This window comes from Tiliqua scincoides, chromosome 9 (genome assembly GCF_035046505.1).
Source record: "Tiliqua scincoides isolate rTilSci1 chromosome 9, rTilSci1.hap2, whole genome shotgun sequence".
Taxonomy (NCBI): Eukaryota; Metazoa; Chordata; class Lepidosauria; order Squamata; family Scincidae; genus Tiliqua; species Tiliqua scincoides.
Window position 1 is genome coordinate 12,030,135 of NC_089829.1, and position 18,784 is coordinate 12,048,918.

Sequence of the window (18,784 nt, forward strand, 5' to 3'; positions counted from 1 at the left end):
CAGTGGGAGAGAGGGAGAACTTGGGGGGGGGTGACAAGGAGGGGAACAGGGAGTGAGGAAGGGTTGTGTGTGGAATTTGGGCGTGGGAATTGGGGGTTAGAATGGACCTCCCAAGTCATACCCCCCACCATGAAACTTTATGGGTCTTTCTGTAGTTGGAACACAAAAACTTGGGCCTCCCAAATTAAGTGTTTTGCACACTGCCTACAAAGGCTGCATAAAGGGTGCACACCCTACCCACAGCATCCTAGTTAGGAGAAAAGTATGGCAGCTTGGGATTTCTAACAGTGGCAGGGGAAGCCTGTACACTTCTCCCTCACCAGGCTCAGATATGGCTATGGTACATCTGTACATGGGATTTCGTAAAGACGTGGCCCCTGAATGCACAGATTTCAGGAGGGGAAAATGCCCCAAAGGGGACAGGGGGTATTTGTACACTCTACAGTCAAAACTCAAAGGATGTTTTGCTCTGGCAAAGGTCACCTGCCAGTGCAGAGGAAGAAAGACTGCGCGTGGGGAGCATGGGCCATTGAGGCGTGAACCTGTTCGAGTCCATAGGTGGTTGTGGAGTTTCCTGTAACCCCGGGTGTCTGTACTAGGAGAACAGAAGTTGCATTGACACAGCTATTTCCCCCCCACCAATCTGACTCCCCCTCCTCACTTTCCCTTCTTTCCTCTTAGGAGCTCTGCGGCGCCTACGTCTTCATCATCTTCACGGTGTTGCTGGTCATCTTTTTCGTCTTCACCTACTTCAAGGTGCCCGAGACAAAGGGCCGAACCTTTGACGAAATTGCCTCTGGCTTCCGGCAGGGCGGCGGTGGAGGTGGCGGTCAGAGGGACAACAAGACGCCGGACGAATTCCACAGCTTGGGTGCGGACTCCCAAGTCTAAGCGGCCAGTCTCTCCTTCGCTTTGCTCCTTTGCCTGCCTGTTTTCGACGCTTGTTACAGAAGCCGGGTCCAAGGGGACGGAGGCACACAGGACTCCGCTTCTGGGACTTCCACCCGGTTTCCAGGGTGCTGAACTGAACACCCATCCACTAGGAATGGTTAGCTGGTTTCAAGTCCAGGATTTCAATGCTGACAAGGTCTGGAGGTCTCCTCCCTTCTGTGGCTCCCCCCCCCCAAAAAAAACCCACCAAGTTTGTGGTGCTGAAAAGCAAAACTTGTTCTGATCATGGAATCAACAAGAAAATGGTTCTGAGATGAAATCTCACCTCTGAATTAAATTTTAAGAGACTTTTTAAAAGAAGAAAATTCAAATGAGGGGTGGGTGGGATAGGGCAGTGGAAGGCAAAGGCATTCCACTTTTATCTCCTTCCAAAGGAATTTGATGGTATTTTAGCGGCTCCCCCAGCCTTTTAGTCCTTGACTGAAGATGTCCACTAGCGCCCCCCCCCAGACTGCCTCCTTTTGAGCAAAAGTGCTCTTTTTGTTCTCTCCCTTGCTTCCTCCTTTGAGTTTTTTAGGGGTCAGTGGTAACACTCATGCTTGGCAGGAAATAAGGTTTTGAAAATCTATTAGCCAGCTGTTCCCCCTTCTCCTCCCCAGCTGCCAACTCCATTGGCAGCAAAACCAGGCCTTGATATCCCTTGCCTCCGTTACTCTCCTTTAGCATAAGGCGAGGTGGGTTTCTCCAAAGTGCTGTCAGGAAGAATTAGTCCAGGGAAGAGGGAGAAGCGAACCAAGCTAGGAAGAAACTGTGTTTTCAAGATGCCATGCTGCGGGTTGGTCTCCTGCAGAGGACTGGGGTGCTAAAGCAAGCCTTTCCTGAAAATGGCTGTTTCTGAGGTTATATTGGTGCATGTGGCATAGCCAGGGCGGGTTCACCCATTCTGGGCGTCCTCCACATTGCTTATGAAGTATCCCGTTCCAACAGTGCAAACCTATGCATGCCTACTCAGAAGTAAGCCCCATTGTGTTCAGTGATGCTTACTTGTAGGAAAGCATGTATAGTATTGTAGTTCACACGCTCCTTCAGCCCCAGTACATTCCCTCTGTCTCCTTCTCTCAAGCTTGCTCACCCCATAAAGGAGGGCCAACTTCGACCCAGTGCCCTGTTTCCAACAGAGGACAGACAGAAGCATTCATGCCATTTTATGGGCTTTGGAGGGACCATAGCTCAGTGGCAGGACCCTAGTCAAAAGTCCCAAGTTCAATCTGGTAGACCCACCTAGAGAGATGCTGCAAGTTGCCATGGGCGATACTGAATTAGATGAACCAGTGTTTTAGCAGTATATAGCAGCTTCTCAGCAATTGGAATTCAGAGAGACTGCCTCTGATCCTGGAAGCTCAACATCAGCCATTGCAGCTAGTGGGTAGCTCTCTCCTCTCCGAAGCCCCTTTCAAAGCCTGTGTTACTGGAGAATAACAGGCTTGGCATATATTTCCCAGAAGTCCTTCCCCCTCTTCAATAGTCCCATAAAGACAGTTTTCATTGTGCCTGTTGCTGGGAGAGATGGGGTGGTGGTGGTGATCCTGAGGGTGGGGGGGGCAGTGGTCATGATCTGGCAGTCTTCTCTGCTTTGCCTATCGTGGACTCACAGAACCAAAAAAAAAAATTTTTTTAAGCAAACAGAAAAAAAAAGAATCCAGCAAAAACGGCTGCACACATTTCCTGCTTACTATGTATAGACTGGAAAATATTTATATTATATATATATTTTTTGTTCAACCATGTTAATAGCGCACTAAATTATAGTGTGGTTTCCAACGGACAAGTAGCTTTTTGTAAATAGCCTCAAAAGTGTTTCCACTGTAAGATAAGAAGCGAAAGCAACCCCAGAGTTAGTTTCTATAGCAACTGCAGCAATGGCAAGATTTGTACATGAACTTCTCTTTGTGTAGATAACTCACCTGCACTGTAGATACCTGTTGCACTGATGTTTTTAGACTTTTTTCATATTGTATTCAACCAACCAGCCCCAGGTCCTGCAAGGTTGCCGTCTGCCTGAAGCCCATGCGGTTCTCAGGAGCTCGGCCAGGACACAGATATTTAAATAGTCTATTTTTTATTTATTTTTTGGTTTTTAAAAGTGAACACGCAATTTCACTTGGAAAAAAGGCAGTATGTTTTTAGGAATAATAAACATTTAAAAAACTCAAGTGTTGTGTACAGTGTGATATCGACTGGTTACCTTTGTCTTTGCTCCTGTTGGCGCCTTATAAAGCGCAAAGGAGGTGGTTGTATGAATGAATGAAATGAGTAGTTTTGAGAGCCCCATACTGTGTTGTGTAGTTTCATTTCGGTCTTTGCAGGAAATGTGTAAGGCCTGGGCCTTATAGGCTCAGGCCCACCTAATTTGGCATCCTCTTTCCACTGTACCTCTGGGATCACACAAAACACTTGTCTCCTGTTGCTATTCCCTTGCACCTGGCATTCAGAGATAAACTACCCCTAAAACCTAGAGGTCACATCCAGTTGTCATGGATTGTAACCAGTGATGGACTTTTCCTCCAGAAATCTGTCCAATTCCCTTTTCAAGGCATCTAGATCTGATACCATCATAACAGCCTGGACCATGGAGTTCCACAGACTAGTTATGTGCTGGGTAACGACATATTTCCTTCTGTACCAGTCATGGGGGAGCAATTATTGCCAAATGGGGAGGTGGTGCATAGCCAGTGCTAGACCTGTCCTTCATGCCACCTCTTGTGTCAGCGAATTCTATAGATCAGCAGTTCTTAAACTGTTTGGTCTCCAGAGCCCTTAATACTCCTAAAACAAGTCTTGGGGAGCTCTGCTCCTGCTGCCTGTCCTAAATCTGTCACCAAAATCAACCAATGGTGTTTGGGCCACAGCCTCCAAGATCATTAGATGTGTGCTGGCTTGGACTTTGCTGACTTGTGGTTAAGTGGCTTTCTTAAGCCATTTCTGCCCAATGTTGCATACATGCAACAGGGATCACCTGTGGTCGTCTCACATGACCCACCTTGGTCTGTGTTGTGTGAATGCAGAGAGAGGGACCAGCCCTGCCAACCAAAAAAAGATGGCCTGGACAGGCACACAGATTTTTTCAACTCTACAATTCTACAGACTTATTTTTTAAAAAATTCAAAATTTTATTACAATAGTAGGTAACAGAGTGGGGAGAAAGAGACAGATGGAACAGCTGTTCACAGCCACAGGGTCAGCTTAATGCAATTGGGAGGCAACACTGGTGGGGATCTCCTACTTTGAATAGAAAGGTCTCTCTTTGGATTTGATCAGCTTAATTAAACGCTGAAATGACTCTTCTGCGAAGGGCGTCTGTTTGGGAAGCTGCTTGTTCATTTCCAGAATGGTCTGGGTAAGCTCATGAGCCTAAAACGACAGAGAGAAGCAGAGATCAAAAACATGATGACCTTCCTTGGGGGGGTTCCCGAAAGAGAAACACCAGCCTCTGCTCCCCTAAACTGGATTGTACTCTGAATGCTTGGCTCACTATAGCCCGAGTCTAGGACCAGAGATGTTACTTTCTCATTTCTCACAAGATGAGTGGAATGCCATGTAGCCTTGGGCTGCCTGCCAGTGTGTCTTAAAAATCAAGGAGAGGGGTATTTTTGTGCCGAAGAAAGGAGCAGCCTTGAAAGAATCCATTTGTTTTAAGGGGGAAGGCATCCCATGCCAGGGAGGGTGGTCACCCAGCCACTGCTTGCTGTTTTCATTTTGCTCTGAGTTGCTCTGCTTGGCAATTTTGAAGGGAAGTAGCCCAGCTTCCAGGCCTACCACTCCCCTCCGCCTCAAGATCTAACAAGAATCCTGATTGAAGTCACTGCTGTACTCCTCTTGCTGATGGATTGACAATTTGGGGGCAAAATGATATGGGAGGGAGATTTGGTTCATGGGTTGCTAGGTGCAGATCCCTGTTTCTAACTGATACAGTAGAATATCAGAATAGCAATAGTAAAAATATAGTATTTACAAAATGTCTCCCCTCAACACCACATTGTGATTTCTTTTGCATATGCTAACCTGTTTAGTTATGCAATTATTCAGAGGAAAGTTTAGCATGTAGGAAGCTGCTGTCTGCTGAGTCAGTCCCACAGTCCACTTAATTCAGAACTGGCCAGCAGCATCTCTCCAAGGTTTGGTCAAGGGTCTTTTTACCTCCTCCATGTCAAAGATCTGCCCTCCCAGCAACCTATAGTCCCTCCCCCATTTGTGGGAATTTTCAGGTGTGAGCTATTAACTAGCTTTTTTTTAAAGATTAACTGTGAAAGTCAAAGGTTATCTAAGTTAGTGAAACTTTAGCACTGCTGCAGAGTTGGCAGTCGCTCAAAACTGTTTCAGGCTCAATGTAGCATGGGAGGGAACAAAAATTATGAAATTAACCAATTGTGTGAAAGACAAAGGATCTGTCCATCTCAGGAATTATTCCAAATCTTGATGGTCTCTTTAAGCTCCTATTCTGTTATTCCTATACACTAGAATCTGGACAGCCTTTCCTCGCAGTTATTTAAGGAAATGCTTCAATGGAAAAACTTTCAGTAATTCAAATAATTTGACTTGTCAATTTGGGATGAATTTTTCCTGGTGCATGAATGTGCAGTTAGAAATCTGAGAGCACAATTCTATGCTCATCTACTTAGCGGTAAGTCCCACTGTCTTCAGCAGGGCTTACTCACAAGTAAGAGTACATTGGAGTGCACAGATCATAGGCATGATCCCATTTTCCAACTGACTTCGAACTTGCACATTGGTTCCTTCCACAAAGGAATATGGTAAAATAAAATGGCGACATTCCCCCCCTTCCCCCAGCACACAAAGCAAGACTGCTGGGGATTTGACTGCATAGACTCAGTGCTGATTAAGCAACAGCATCTGTCCTGTTAAATGACATTCGAAATGAGCATCCTATGTCTGCTTGCCTTTGACACATTCTGACTCAAGTAATGGAGCAGGGCCAGCGTGTGGAGAACCTTAACGACCTTAGCAGGCTGCGGCCTGGGCCCTTGTTCTCTCATCTCCAAGATGGCGTTCAGCATCTGACTAGCTTCAGCCCGCTGGCCTTCATCTGTGGTGGGGAAACAGAGCTCTGTGAGAGAGGTCAAGCTCTGAGGGTGAAGCCCATCCTCTTGCTTAGAAATTGCTGGGTGGTCATTGGCAGGAGTGAGTGTTGGATAATGGGTGGGCATTGACTGAAGAAGCCAGAACCCGGGTTCAACCCAGAACCTGGGTCAGCCAATCAGCTCACTGAGCAAGTCACTGCCTTTCCTAACCACCTTGCAAGATTATTGGAATGAGTCAACAAAATAATATTCTACTATATACAGTAGTTCTCAAACGTTAAGCAGCAGGACCTACTTTTAAGAAAGAATATGTCGGGACCTACCGGAAGTGATGTCATGACCAAAAGTAACATCATCAACCAGGAAAAGTTTTAACAATCCTAGGTTGCAATCCTACCACACTTACCCAGGAGTAAGTTCCATTTACTATCATGGTTCAAAGCATATACAGAGTAGCCTGTTAAAAGTACAGGTCTGTAACATGTCCCCAAATGCAGTCACATACCATGGTAGCATTATTAAAAATAAAATACTGAAATGAATGGAGACCCACCTGAAATTGGCTCACGATCCACCTAGTAGGTCCTGACCCACAGTTTGAGAAACACTGTACTATAATATTCTAATATTCTTCTGTAAGTAGAAGTGCTGCCCATGCAGAAACCAGTCAATTCATTGTATTAATTTCAATCAATTATTTGACTAATAGTGCAATCCTAAACATGATTCCTCAGAGGTAAGTCCCACTCTATTCAAAAGTGCTTACTCCCAGGTAAGAGACTGCAACCCCACACTGCATACATCTGCATTTAAACAATAGCTCTGAAGAAAAAAAAAAAGTTATTAGATCAGAGGTGAAGTGTGCACACACTGCAGAAAGGACCAACTTAAAAGAGGCACTCCCCCCCCCCTTAGAAAAGGCATTCCTCCTTCCTGTTCCACACAGGATGGAATGCCTCTTTTAAGATGTGTGCCACTTGCAGTGCTTGTAATTATTGAGATGCAAAATAAGGAAGATTTTCAGCTGATCAAAAGGCATCTAAACCATTGGTTGGTTATATACTAAGGTTGCAATCTTACACACCCTTTCCTGGGAATAAGTCCAATTCAACACAATGGGATTTCTGAGTAGACATACACAGAACTGCGCTGCAAATACAACTGTGTGCCACTTAACAGTTTGCTTAACTATGGACCGCATATATGATGGTGGTCAAAGCACAATAAAGATGCTCTTAATGAGGCAGTCAGGTGTCCCATAGACTGCAGCAGTGTCTGTTCACACAACAGACAAGGTCTTAATGCAAAGAAGAGGCAATCTGTCTCCAGTAGTCTGTGCAGCCAGCTAGTGTCTGGCAGGGAATGTCTGTTTACACAACAAAGGCACTAGAATTAGGTTGAATGTTCACTTAATGACCTAATCACATAAAGGGGACTGGAGAACATATCCCCATCATTAAGTGGCGCACACCTGTATTGCAACCCTAATTACAACCTGCTTTGAGTCTTTGGAGCAGGAGAGAAAGTCATCTCGACAAAGACCACGTTACCCAGGACCTCTTCAGTGGGCTCCATTTCTTCAGCCAGCATATCAATTTCAGCCGGAGCCATGAGCGCCTGGAACTGGATGTCAATCATGTGGCTAAAGTGCGTGTACCAAATATTGGCAACCTTCCAAGAACAGAACAAGATGCTTGTTAACCAAGACATCAAATGGCATTTCAATACTTCAGGTTTGCAATACTATCCCACGTTTTTTTAGAAACCAAGTTTCTAGTTCTCAGAACTGTGATACTACACTAGAGGAGCCAGATGAGCAATGCCTGGGGAAATGTGGGATCAGAACTTCTGGTTATTAGGTGTGTGTGGGGGGGGTCTCCTTATAGTCAACAGAATGATAAATTAGACCACTAAGCCAAACTAAGCAAACATGCTAAGGCAGCGAATTCAGGCTTTTTGGCTATAGAATTTGGACAGAGGGTGACTTTATTTTTATGTTCATTGCTGCATTTCCTTCCAGTCTAGTCCACTGACCTCAGCATACAGGGAATCAGCAATATCCATGCGGTTCTGACGGAAGAACACATTGGCCATGTGGAAATATCCCCCCGAGGCCGCAATGTGGTTTGTCCCAAAGGCAGAACAGGCAAAGAAAATCTGAAATGACAGCAATACATCAAATCCTGAGGAATGGTACAATCCAAATGCCAGGTCACCACCTGAAATAAGGAGTAGGAGAAGATGACCAAATTTAATTAGTCCCAATTCTGAAGGTATCGGAGTGTGCAAGACTTTGAGCTACCCAGAACTCTTAAGTTGTGAAAGACAATTCTTGTTGCAGCTCTAGCAAGAAAGAGGCCTGTGGCACCTTTGAGGCTAACCAATTATCTCAACATTATCTTTTATGGTCTACAGTCCCCTTCATCAGAAGCGTGAAGCAAAACCCTCAGTGACGGATGTAAAAACCCTGTGGGAAGGATGTTCCTCTTTCAGCCATGGTTACAAGGTCAGCCTTGCTTCATCTCCTCTTGCAAATTCATGCTGCTGCTTCCAAGTGTCTTCTCCTCATCTTCATACACAGATACACTCCCTTGCCTGCTGAGGATTTCACTTCAAGCACCCAATGTGGAGGGCTGCAGTGCATGAGAGCTGATGCTGAAATAAATGGAGTTGTCACAAAGGTGCCACAGGCCTCTTTGCCAAGACGCTGTGACTGCTTCTGTCGTAACTCCTTGGCATGCCACATGATTTGCGAGCCAAAGTGCCCACACTCAGTTCCTGGCATCTCCAATTTGCAGGGCTGGGAGAGAGTGCTCCCTGCCTGAGCCGCCCTGGGGGAGGGGCACTGCCAAACAGTCCCACTCACAGAGCAGGCTGAACTGGGCTAGGGGGACCAAAGGCCTGAATCAGTACAGAAGAGTCTCATATATTCGGAGATAACTACAGTTGGGGTGGGCATGATGGAGGTTTACAAAATCATGTGTGGTGTGAAGGAAGTGGGTTTTTTTTTTTCTTCCTCTCCCTCAAGGCTAGAAGTTGGGTTCAACCAATTAAACTGAGAAGTGGTTAACACTGGACAAAGAAAAGGACTTTTTCATGCAAAGAATTCACTGTTAAAAAATCTGGGATGATGAGACTGGTTTAAGCCCTTTTTGGATGTTCCACACAAGGCTCCACACAAGGGGGGGGAGGAATATGCCTCCACACAAGGGGGGGCTCCACACACAATATGTTCCACACAAGGCTCCACACAAGGGGGGAAGGAATATGCTTACAAGCCACATTCACATGCTGATGTACTCTGCCCCTCAGGCTTCCACATGTGCAAAGCTTGTCTGCATAGAGCATCTCCCTGTGACAGGACCACTGCATCCTGGATAACTGTGTGCCAATCAAGTGCTTCTTGGACTGGACATTTGCATTCATTGTTTTCGTATCCTGGATGTCTGTGTCCCAACAATATATGCATATTTATATTAGATGTACCCAGGGCTTTTTTTCTAATGGAACGCGGGGGGACGGAGTTCCGGCACCTTTTTGCAGGGGCCCCTCCCCTTCGGAGGCATTCCGGGGGGGAGCAAAACAGAGGCATTCGCTGGGTGGGTGCTGGGGGGTGCAGGGTGGGCAGGCGCCTGGCCCCTGCCTGACCGCACAAAGACCCCCTCCTGCCCCCATCCCCAAGCTCTCGCCTGAGCCCAGCCCGCCTCCCCTCCCCCCACGCTCTGCTTCCCCGCGCAGCTTCCAAGCCGGTGGAGGGTGCGGGGGACAAGCACCAACACCGAGGAGGAGGACGGACAGCCAGCCAGCCAGCCAGCCAGGGAGACGGGCTGTGGCACCCACAGAACGCCCAGGTACTGGCTTGGCAGAGGAGGAGGGGAAGGAAGCTGGCTGGTGCAGCCCCTGTGCCAATATGCAGCACAAGCCTAGGTGTGTCTACTCAGAAGTAAGTTTCATTGTGCTCAATGGGGCTTGCTCCTGGGAAAGGGTGCATAGCCTTGCAGCCTGAGAGCCCAAGTCTATGCAAGTCTACTCAGAAGTAAGTCTCACTGTGCTCAACGGGGCTTGCTCCTGGGAAAGGGTGCATAACCTTGCAGCCTGAGAGCCCAAGCCTATGCATGTCTACTCAGAAGTAAGTTCATTTTTAGGGGGGGAGCACATAAAAAATATTTTATTTCTCCTATAAAAAATGGTTTATAAATAAATAAATAAATAAAAGATTAACAAGTTGTGAGTTCCTGCACTTTTTTTTTTTTTTTTTTTTTTTTACAAAAAAAGCACTGGATGTACCTTTTTGTTTTTAAACAACAAAGGTAGAGTTATGGTTAGGGTAGGGATAAGAAGCTTAGGATATATAAAATGGAATTTGTTGCCCAGTTACAGTGGAATGTAAATAACTGGGACACGAAAAAAACCCAGATGCAAATGTCCAGGGACGCCAATGATGGGATGCCAATTTGACGGGGGCATAACTGTCCAAGATACAAATACCCTACCTTCCCTGTGATCTGAATGCTGGGTTGGGTCAGCTGCGTTGAAGTTTTTTTTTTACAGAAAGGATCTAATTCTTAAATAAGGCTGCATTCCTATATATGCTTTCCTGGAAGTAGGTCTCCCTTAATGTGACAGAGCTTATTGCTGAGTAAGTAAGGATAGGATAGGATTGGGTTGTTAATCTCCCAAAGGAGCTCTGTTACTCAAAATTTATGAATCAGATGGTGAACTTTGATGAGTACTGACAATGGTGGAATTTGAATGCTCCTGTGGAATTCGGCTCTAATGGAGCAATGCAGTCATGAACCGTGGCCATGCTAACCATCCTCCATGTCTTCTTTTCCCTGCACCCTCACCATTTGCTGGCAGAGGTGGCCTCTGCACCCAACAGGGACACTCATCCATTAGCACAAGAAACCAGGGCAGCCCCATCAAGCAGCAGTAGGGGGTAGCATGGCCTGCATGTTCATTCCCACTGAGCCTTACGTCATTGGCCAGGTGGTACAAAGAGTCTTCATAGTTTCCTTTGGCTGCGTAGAGGAGCCCCAGGTTACGATGCAGTTTAGACTGGATGGCGTTGTTGCCATGGGATTTCTTCAGCACAATCCACTGAGCCTGGGAGAGATACTCCTCCGCTTGGGCAAGGTGACCAAGTCCTGTCAGGAACGAAACCCAACAAAAGTTTAGCAGGCAGGGTGCACATGTGGAGGGGTAGGCTCATGGGACATCACTGTTCCTAGCATCAGACCAGCAAGCAGTGACCAAAATCCAAATCCACAAACACCTTTTTACCCATGTTGTTTGGTTCTCCCCAGTTCTGGGATGAATTTGAGGGTTTATGGAAGTCCAGAAGAGTCTGTTTCTGTTTTTTTTTTACTTTTTAATACAACCTGTTCTCTGCCTTGAAATGGTACACTGACATCTAAATAGGACAAGCTCATTATTTTAAGTCAGTGTCCTGCTTTGGTATCCTCTGCTAATTTTAAAAGCCACAGTACAGCTGAACATGCTTCTGTTTCCTTTGCTGAAGTATTTGCGTGCCTCAAATATAAGCCCTTCTGTCAGCATGTTAATGAGAATCCAAAGCAGTTTATGTGCCGACTTGCTCTGCACTCACCTTGTGGCTGACACACAGAACTGCAGTCAGCTGCTTTGGCTGGGATGAAAAGAGAACCAGGGTGGAAACCATGACTCAGGAAAAAGCGCAAGTTTCTATGAATCATTCTCAGCCAGAAGCATAACTTGCCCGTATGCATAGCCCCAAATATATGTCCTGTAAACCCTCAACCGAACAGACCTTACGGAATGGACTCAAGGAATGGAGGCACTGCTTCATTTATCAGGTGTTATATCAGGGTGTCTACAGAACTGAGACATTTCTCTACTTTCTCAGCAAGCAGAGAAGCACATCCTCTTTCCAAAGGGCTACTTGAGAAATAGCACGTAGCTCATGTTACATCAAGGCTACAACTGTATGCAAATTTACCTACTGAACACACGGGAACTTATTCCGAGCAAACATGCATAAGCTACCACTCTTAATACTGTAATCTTGTACATGTATACTCACAATGGGCAGCCCAATCTTATTCTTGGCGGGGCTACTGGCTGCAGCGGCACCAAAATGGCGACTGCTGTATTCAGCAGCCCCACAGGGTTGCCAGAGGTCTCCTCAGGGGAAGTGGACTTTCCCCAAGGTCCCACAATGGGGCTTCTCAAGTCTGTGCCAGCTAGAGAGAACCTCCATGGAGGTTTTTCAGCCTGATATGGAAGATAGGATATGGTGGAGCAGGGCTCCACCGGTCTCACCCCCCTCCCGGGTCATTCCTCTCCCCATCCCACCTGCCCCCTCCCCTAGAAAACCTCCCCCCTGCCCTGAAAACCCACACCACTACCTGGAGGTGCAACGTACCTCTGGGAACTCCTGATGGGCCAGTGTCTACTGGTATGGGTCTGGCACCCTCCTCAAAGGGTGCCGTAAACATGTTTACAACACCTAGTACTGGTGCTGGAGTTCAGCACTGGCACTAGGGCTGGACTGGATTGGGCCCTTAGTCCTACTGAGTTTAGCAGAACTTACTCCCAAGTAAGTGAGTACAGTACAGGACTGCAACCTGACCTTTCTACTTATCTGAGATTTTTTTTCATTCAGTTTTCCCAATTGTTATACTTTGCAACCCACTCCAAGAAGTTAGGGTGAAATGAACTAGGTATTTAACCCATTTTTGCCTGGCCCACAGGTGTATAGTACAGGACTGCATTTGCTCCCTGTTGCGTATATGTAACATTGGGCAGAAATTGCCTAAGGGTGCAATCCTAACTTGCGCTGGAACAGGCAAGTCAAGAGGCTTGCACTGTATCCAGCACAGGATAGGAGCCCAAAGTGGCTCAGCCAGAGGTAAGGGGAAACATTTCCCCTTACCTCCAGGTAAGCCACCCTGGCCCCAATGGGTCTTGAAGCCGCTCCGTTCTGCTTGAGAAATGGGGTTGGGATCCGGCATAACTGATCTCCTCCCCACCCACCCCAGCTGGGCTGACACAAGGCTCGCCCCACAAGCCACTACGGAGGCTGGATTCAGGCACGGCTTGCTCGTGAAGCAGCGCAAACATGCTTTATGACACGTTTGTGACCCTCTGAGGCAGTTAGGATTGCACTGTAAATGAAGTAAATGAAATTTACATTTACAGTGAATTTCAAAGTGGGATTAAGGGACGGGAGAAGAAAACACTCTAATGAAAAAATGTAGTTGATTTTTTTGGTTAAAATTTTACAGGGCATGGCTATGGGGGGTGTTTCATGCTAAGTTTCTCTCTTCAAAATACCCTCTGAACCACTAGAGCAGTCCTAGCCCCAGTTCCTTCAAAGCTCACTGGAGGCCACTGAGCAACAATCAGTGGGTTGGTTCAGATATAATAACGAATCACCATTTGATGCAACAGTTTTGTGTTCCCAAGTTCCCCTATTTCAACCTGATCTTTTTGCTTTAGTGCAAGCTGTGGACCAGAGATTTCAGAATCCCTAAAATTGGGGTGTGTGTGCGTGTGTGTCAAAGGCTGTTGTCAGATGCACACTTATCAGGAGTACACCTACTTCTGAGTAGGCATGTAGAGGCTTGCATTGTACATCTTCAGATGCTATAATAGTTGATTATTGATTCCCTAGTAAACTATTTGGCAACAGTCTTCAGGTTGGTTCATCAGCACTACCCTACATTTCTTGGGTCTTTGGGAACTGCTGTACCCATACAGGAAAGGATACTGAACTCCTGAGAGATCCAGGCAAACTCACCTAGGCTCGCCTCGGCTAAAATTATGAATGCTGGTACCAGTTCCACAGAACAGGAGCCGTAAACACTAATGTTGAACTTCAGTGAATGCAGTGCTGACGGAATGGCATCTTCATGTTTGCCTTCAGACAGAAATTTCTGGGCTATGGACTGAGTCAGCCCTGCTAGGAACTTCTGGAAGAAAAAAGGAATGGATTATCAGCTCCTGTTCACAGCTCTCTCGCTCTCCCCTCCAGATTTGGTACTTGATTTTACCTGCCTCCCATGACTGCATGAACAAAAAATTCCACTTATACAGTAGTTTGGTTTACGGAACAGAATTTGGGTTTGGCATTTCTGATCTTCAGCTCCTTTTTCAAACCATTTTTCTTGCTCTTAGTATTATTATCATCACATTTTTACTAATATTTATAAAATGTTTTTCAATAAGTGTAGTTTGCATAAACCTCTGGGGACTAAGAATAGGCCCTCAGTTTGGCTGCACTTGTCGTAAGAGGCAACTAAACATCCGGAGGCAGAGTCCCTGAGGCAGTTCATGGCTGAACACAGTCATGTTCTGGCAATTCCTGTGACGTCGGTGGAACCAACCGTATTGGCTTCTGCCTTTCCACTGGACCATTTCAGCGATGTGGAGAGAGGGGATTTGCTGCATGGGTAACAGTCCATATCTACTTTACCTAGGCTTTGCGCACTGGGGAAGACACTGTTCCAGAACCACTATTCAGAGCGCGATACCATAGTCTTCCAAGACTGAAGGATGCCAACAACAACAGTTTGCATAGCAGCTTACACAGTAAAATAAACCAATAAATGGTTTTATTGTACAGAGGATGCCCACAAGCATTCAAAGGATGAAGATACTGTGCCCTTTACAGCTACCTGTTCCTCCTCCCTGGACCCTAGTTGCATTCTCTGTTCAGATTCCCTTCTCACATTCTCCTCCAACTGACCAGTCCTGGGTACCAGGCCATTTCAACTTATGCCACAAACTTAAACACAGGCACATGAATAAAAGAGATTTAGTGGATAATACGCAAAATCACACTGATGCAAAGTAGTTTATTTGCATACATTGAATGTCTGTTTCAATTATTTTATCTAGGCACAGAATATCAAAAGCTTTGCATTGTTGCATCAAATCCAATGTAAGCTTTTGAGATACCCAGAACTCTTTGCCTGGCAGAATAATAGAAAGCATGTAGCTTTGTGTCCGATGTCCTGCCGTCAGTGAGCTACTTTTCCTACTGTGCACAATTAGCATGTCATCTTAAGAATATATGCCTGGAAAGAATTCAAAAGCACACATGAGAGTGTTGGAAACCTCATGCTGGATAAGACCAAAAGCCCATTTAGACCCCAATCCTATGTATGTCTACTCAGAAGTAAGCCCTGTTATAGTCAATGGGGCTCACTCCCAGGAAAGTGTGGATAGGATTGTAAGCCTCAGTATTAAGCTTCCAGCCAAGGGCCAGGCAGACCTTTTCAGTAGATCACAAATAGATTATCCAAGTGATGCTCTGCCTGATTGTTTGTTACTCCAAGTGCACTGGCTGCTGTTTGGGGGTGAGATTCAAGGGACCAGTTAATACTCTGAAGCCCTAGATGGTTTACAACCAAAGTACCTGAAGGACCACCTCCCTATGCAACCACCTGGCCCCTGAGAGGCCCCTTTTGTGTGTCCTGCCATTGTTGAGTTTTGTTTCATAGGTACTAAAGAAAAGGCCTTCCCTTCACCATACAGTGGAACTCCCTGTCCTGAGGAATGAGTTTCAGGGTCCCCATCCTGCACCCAGGACCCTGCCTTACCTCAGAAGGGGGCTCTAGGGCTGGGGAGCCAGGCAACATGAGAGGAGAGAAGCCAGAAGGAAGGGCAAGGTGAAGGCAGCACAGGGGAAGAAGGGAGGCCTTTAAGCCAAGGGAAGGGTAGCTCCCAGGGAACTGCCCTTTTTACCTCTCCTGAGAGGAAGGGGAGGAGCTATGGGGAGGGTAGCTGGCCCTACAAAAGCTGAGAGGCCAATGATGCAGGGGCTGCTTAGAAGCTGGGAGGCTGTACAGCCAACAGCCCCTGCCCAGGACCCAGACAACAAAAGCCCAGCCAGGGAAGAGGACCAGGGTGCTGGCACCCCCTCTCCCTGAACCAGTCTGAGGCCTTCTCAGGACTCCCTTAAAAAACCAGTCAACCAGAGCAGAGGCTCTGCCCCAAGAGCCTCACAATGAGTTTGATCCCTTCTCTGCTTTCCTTTTGCCATTTCTTTTCTTTTTCATCAAATCATGGAACCTTGTTTTCTGAACGCTTCTGACTGGGCATTACATTTTCTTTTGGAGGTTTGGAGGCAAGTAAACAGACAGAGAAGGTTACCTCCTAGCAATCTGTTGCCTGAGGCACCCATTTCAGTTGGCCTCATGGATGGTCCGGCCATGTAAGCCACCTTATCTCCTCCATAAATGTGTATAATCCTCTTTATAATATAATCCTCTGTATAATACTGAGCAACAGAAGTTGACCCAACAAAGTGTTCTTGATGTGCTTCCTTCCTTCCTCTGCCAGTTTCTGTGGATCACAAGTGTAGGATACTCTGCCCCCAATTTTTCTCTGAACAGCTTGTTGTGCACATGTGATCTACAGAAACTGGCAGAGGAAGGAAAACCTCAACCTTCAATCTCTGTGCCTTGAACTCGACAACCCATCAGGGTTAAGACACAACCATTCTTCCCCCAGAGACTGACCTCCCTGCTTATTGTCTGCTCCTGTCCATGCCTTCTTTCTTCCTCCGAGGTGTAGAATGGCAAGGCTGTGCGCAGCGGAATGAGCAGCTGACAGATCTTCTCATGGACGCTGACCCAGTCAGCACTTTGATGGTTTACGTCACTAGGAGAACACAAAAAAAGTGGCTTGGAGCGTAAATCGTAGGGAGCAGTGATTCTTACCCATTTTCCCCCAGCCATAAGCAAGTTGGATTATACTTGCTGCTGAAAGAGAAGCAAGGGAGCAAAAAGAAAAAACTGATCAATGACATTTGTTGTAACCCCTGCAAGCCAGGTAGTCAGCCCAACCCTATGACTCATTATGTGTGGTACAGAACATGGCACAAATCCCTTCAATGCCAGTGTCTGCATGCCGTGCCAGAGGCTGTGTGTGGTGGCGGCTGCTATCTATATTCTGCTTCACTCTGCATTTCTGTCTGCTCTCCCCAGACAGCTCTCCAACAGGGGAAGAGAACATAGCACCCTCCACATGGCCAGTTGTGCATACCACAAAACAAACCCACTGCGTACTTGGTAGCAGTGACCAGTGTGATGCCAACTCGTTCTCCATGAGGTTGCTGACCTATGTGTTCCAGTCAAGTCCCTGTGGCTTACAAACTCCATGATAGACAGTGAACAGTCACAGCCAGTCCTCACTGGCACCCACTGACTACTGCCTGTTGGAGCACTTGCAAAGGTACAAGAGCTCTGCTGGGATGAGATGGATGGCAATACTGCTTGTGAGTTTCTCTTTCAAATGCTGCTCTGTCTTTGAGACCAAACAATGAAAACTTTGACTTGATCACAGATGCTGCTGAGGGAAACATTCTCCCCACACTGGTTGTTACTTGCCTCTGCTGACCTCAGAGAGGGACTCTGCAAGGGAGGAGAAAGAGGCCTCTCTGCCTCCAGTGTCCTCACTCTCTGACTTTTGGGGCTCCAACTGGGAGCTCCTCACTGGTATCAAGCCACCTGCTCTCTGCTGCCAGGATGGGATACTCTGACACGCGTGGGAGTGGTAGACAGAGAAGGTGGGCAGCATGACAGCTCCTGGGCAGGAAGGTGCCAGCAAAGAGGTGTGGAAGTGGCTAGATCAGTGTTTCTCAAACTGTGGGTCGGGACATTTGGGGAAATGTCACAGATCTGTACATTTAACAGACTACTGTAAAGATGCTTTTAACAATGATAGTCAATGGGACTTACTCCTGGGTCAGTGTGGGTAGGACTGCAACCCAGAATTATTAAAAATTATCCTGCTTGATGATGTCACCTCTGGTCATGACAACACTTCCAGTGGGTCCTGACAGAGTCATTCTAAAAAGTGGGTCCCGGTGCTAAAGGTGTGAGAACCACTGGCCTAAATGGTTGGAACACTACAGGAGAGGCCCTGTGTCATGTGGAAGTCAAATTACTGGTCTATGCAGTGCTCCCTCCAATTGGTGCGTGTGCTACAACCTTGCAGCTGGGTTGTAAGGATGCTGCCCAAGGATGCTAAGCAGGGACGTGCGGTGGGTGGGCAGGCAGGGAAGGCAGAGCCTCCCCACCGGAGTCCTTTGAAAAACATTGCCACTGTGGGAGGCATGTGGGTTGTGAGTGCTTGCGTGCCTCTGGTGGGGAGGCTCTGCCTCACCTGACTTCCCACCCACTGCACGTCCCTGCCCATGAGGGGCATCTCCTCCCCTTGCCAAGTGTGGGGATCAGGAGCCTGGCCTCCTCTCCTTCCTCTGCACCTCTTCTGTAGCAGATGCACAGAAGTGAGATGCTCAGCACCCGCCACCCAGTCCTGTTCCTCTGCAGATGTGTGCGGAGCTTACTTCTGAGTAGACAGGCATGGGCTTGGGCTACCAGTACTGAGACTGGGAGCTCTTCCGGACAGGGAACCGTGTACGTGCGTCGCCATGGAAACCAACCGCCCTCCTCACCAGTAGTAGGTGACTCCGCACCCGCCGCAGCGCAGTGTGGCCGGCCCCAGGCAGAGCTCGCAGAGAACCTTCCGCCCGCGGGGCAGCGCCAGGCCCATCACCTTCTCCGACCGCATCTTGCTGGGTTGCCGGTTGCTAGGGCCGCCGTTGCTAGGGCACCGGCCTGCGGGAGGGACTTCCTGTGTGGGCGGAGCGTGGAGGAAACCGCAGGAAGCGTCTAAACCACCGAGGGGGAGATGCTAGAGTGCCGCGCAAACTCTGTGTGTTTAGACAGAGGTACCACAGTGTTCTAAGGGGCTTACTCATGTGCCGAGGATTGCCGCAGCCCCCCCCCCCCCGCGAAAGGGCA

The 18,784-nt window shown here is 47.4% G+C and overlaps 2 protein-coding genes across 7 annotated transcripts in view; one reads left to right on the top strand and one right to left on the bottom strand.

Annotated features, from left to right (window-relative positions):
• SLC2A1 (solute carrier family 2 member 1) overlaps nt 1-3,104 on the top strand; it is a 45,735-nt gene extending 42,631 nt beyond the window's left edge. For both annotated transcript variants that reach the window (XM_066637161.1, XM_066637162.1), the window contains exon 10: nt 682-3,104. In XM_066637161.1, the coding sequence (XP_066493258.1) occupies nt 682-891 (210 nt within the window). In that variant the 3' untranslated portion in view covers nt 892-3,104. The remainder of the gene's footprint in view (nt 1-681) is intronic.
• A 933-nt stretch (nt 3,105-4,037) lies between these two features.
• Nucleotides 4,038-18,565, bottom strand: ZMYND12 (zinc finger MYND-type containing 12). Of its 5 annotated transcripts, none has more exons than XM_066637165.1 (8): nt 18,436-18,565; nt 16,496-16,637; nt 13,771-13,942; nt 10,968-11,137; nt 8,025-8,147; nt 7,541-7,661; nt 5,910-5,995; nt 4,038-4,302 (listed from the first exon to the last, which is right to left on the bottom strand). In XM_066637165.1, exons 1-8 carry the CDS (start codon nt 18,549-18,551, stop codon nt 4,171-4,173), a joined length of 1,062 nt encoding a protein of 353 aa, XP_066493262.1. In that variant the 5' UTR covers nt 18,552-18,565; the 3' UTR covers nt 4,038-4,170. The 5 variants fall into 5 exon arrangements, with proteins under 5 accessions (XP_066493262.1, XP_066493260.1, XP_066493261.1 ...); XM_066637163.1 differs by having other exon boundaries at nt 5,850-5,995; XM_066637164.1 differs by lacking the exon at nt 18,436-18,565 and adding an exon at nt 18,328-18,417 and having other exon boundaries at nt 5,850-5,995.
• Between the last annotated feature and the right edge of the window lie 219 nt (nt 18,566-18,784).

Coding starts and splice junctions, on each gene's coding strand:
- ZMYND12 (XM_066637163.1), bottom strand. CDS start 18,551: ATGCGGTCGGAGAAGGTGATGGGCCTGGCGCTGCCCCGCGGGCGGAAG. Junction 16,638..18,435: donor TGCGGAGTCACCTACTACTG/GTGAGGAGGGCG, acceptor GTGTTCTCCTAG/TGACGTAAACCATCAAAGTG. Junction 5,996..7,540: donor GCCCACTGAAGAGGTCCTGG/GTAACGTGGTCT, acceptor TCCCCACCACAG/ATGAAGGCCAGCGGGCTGAA.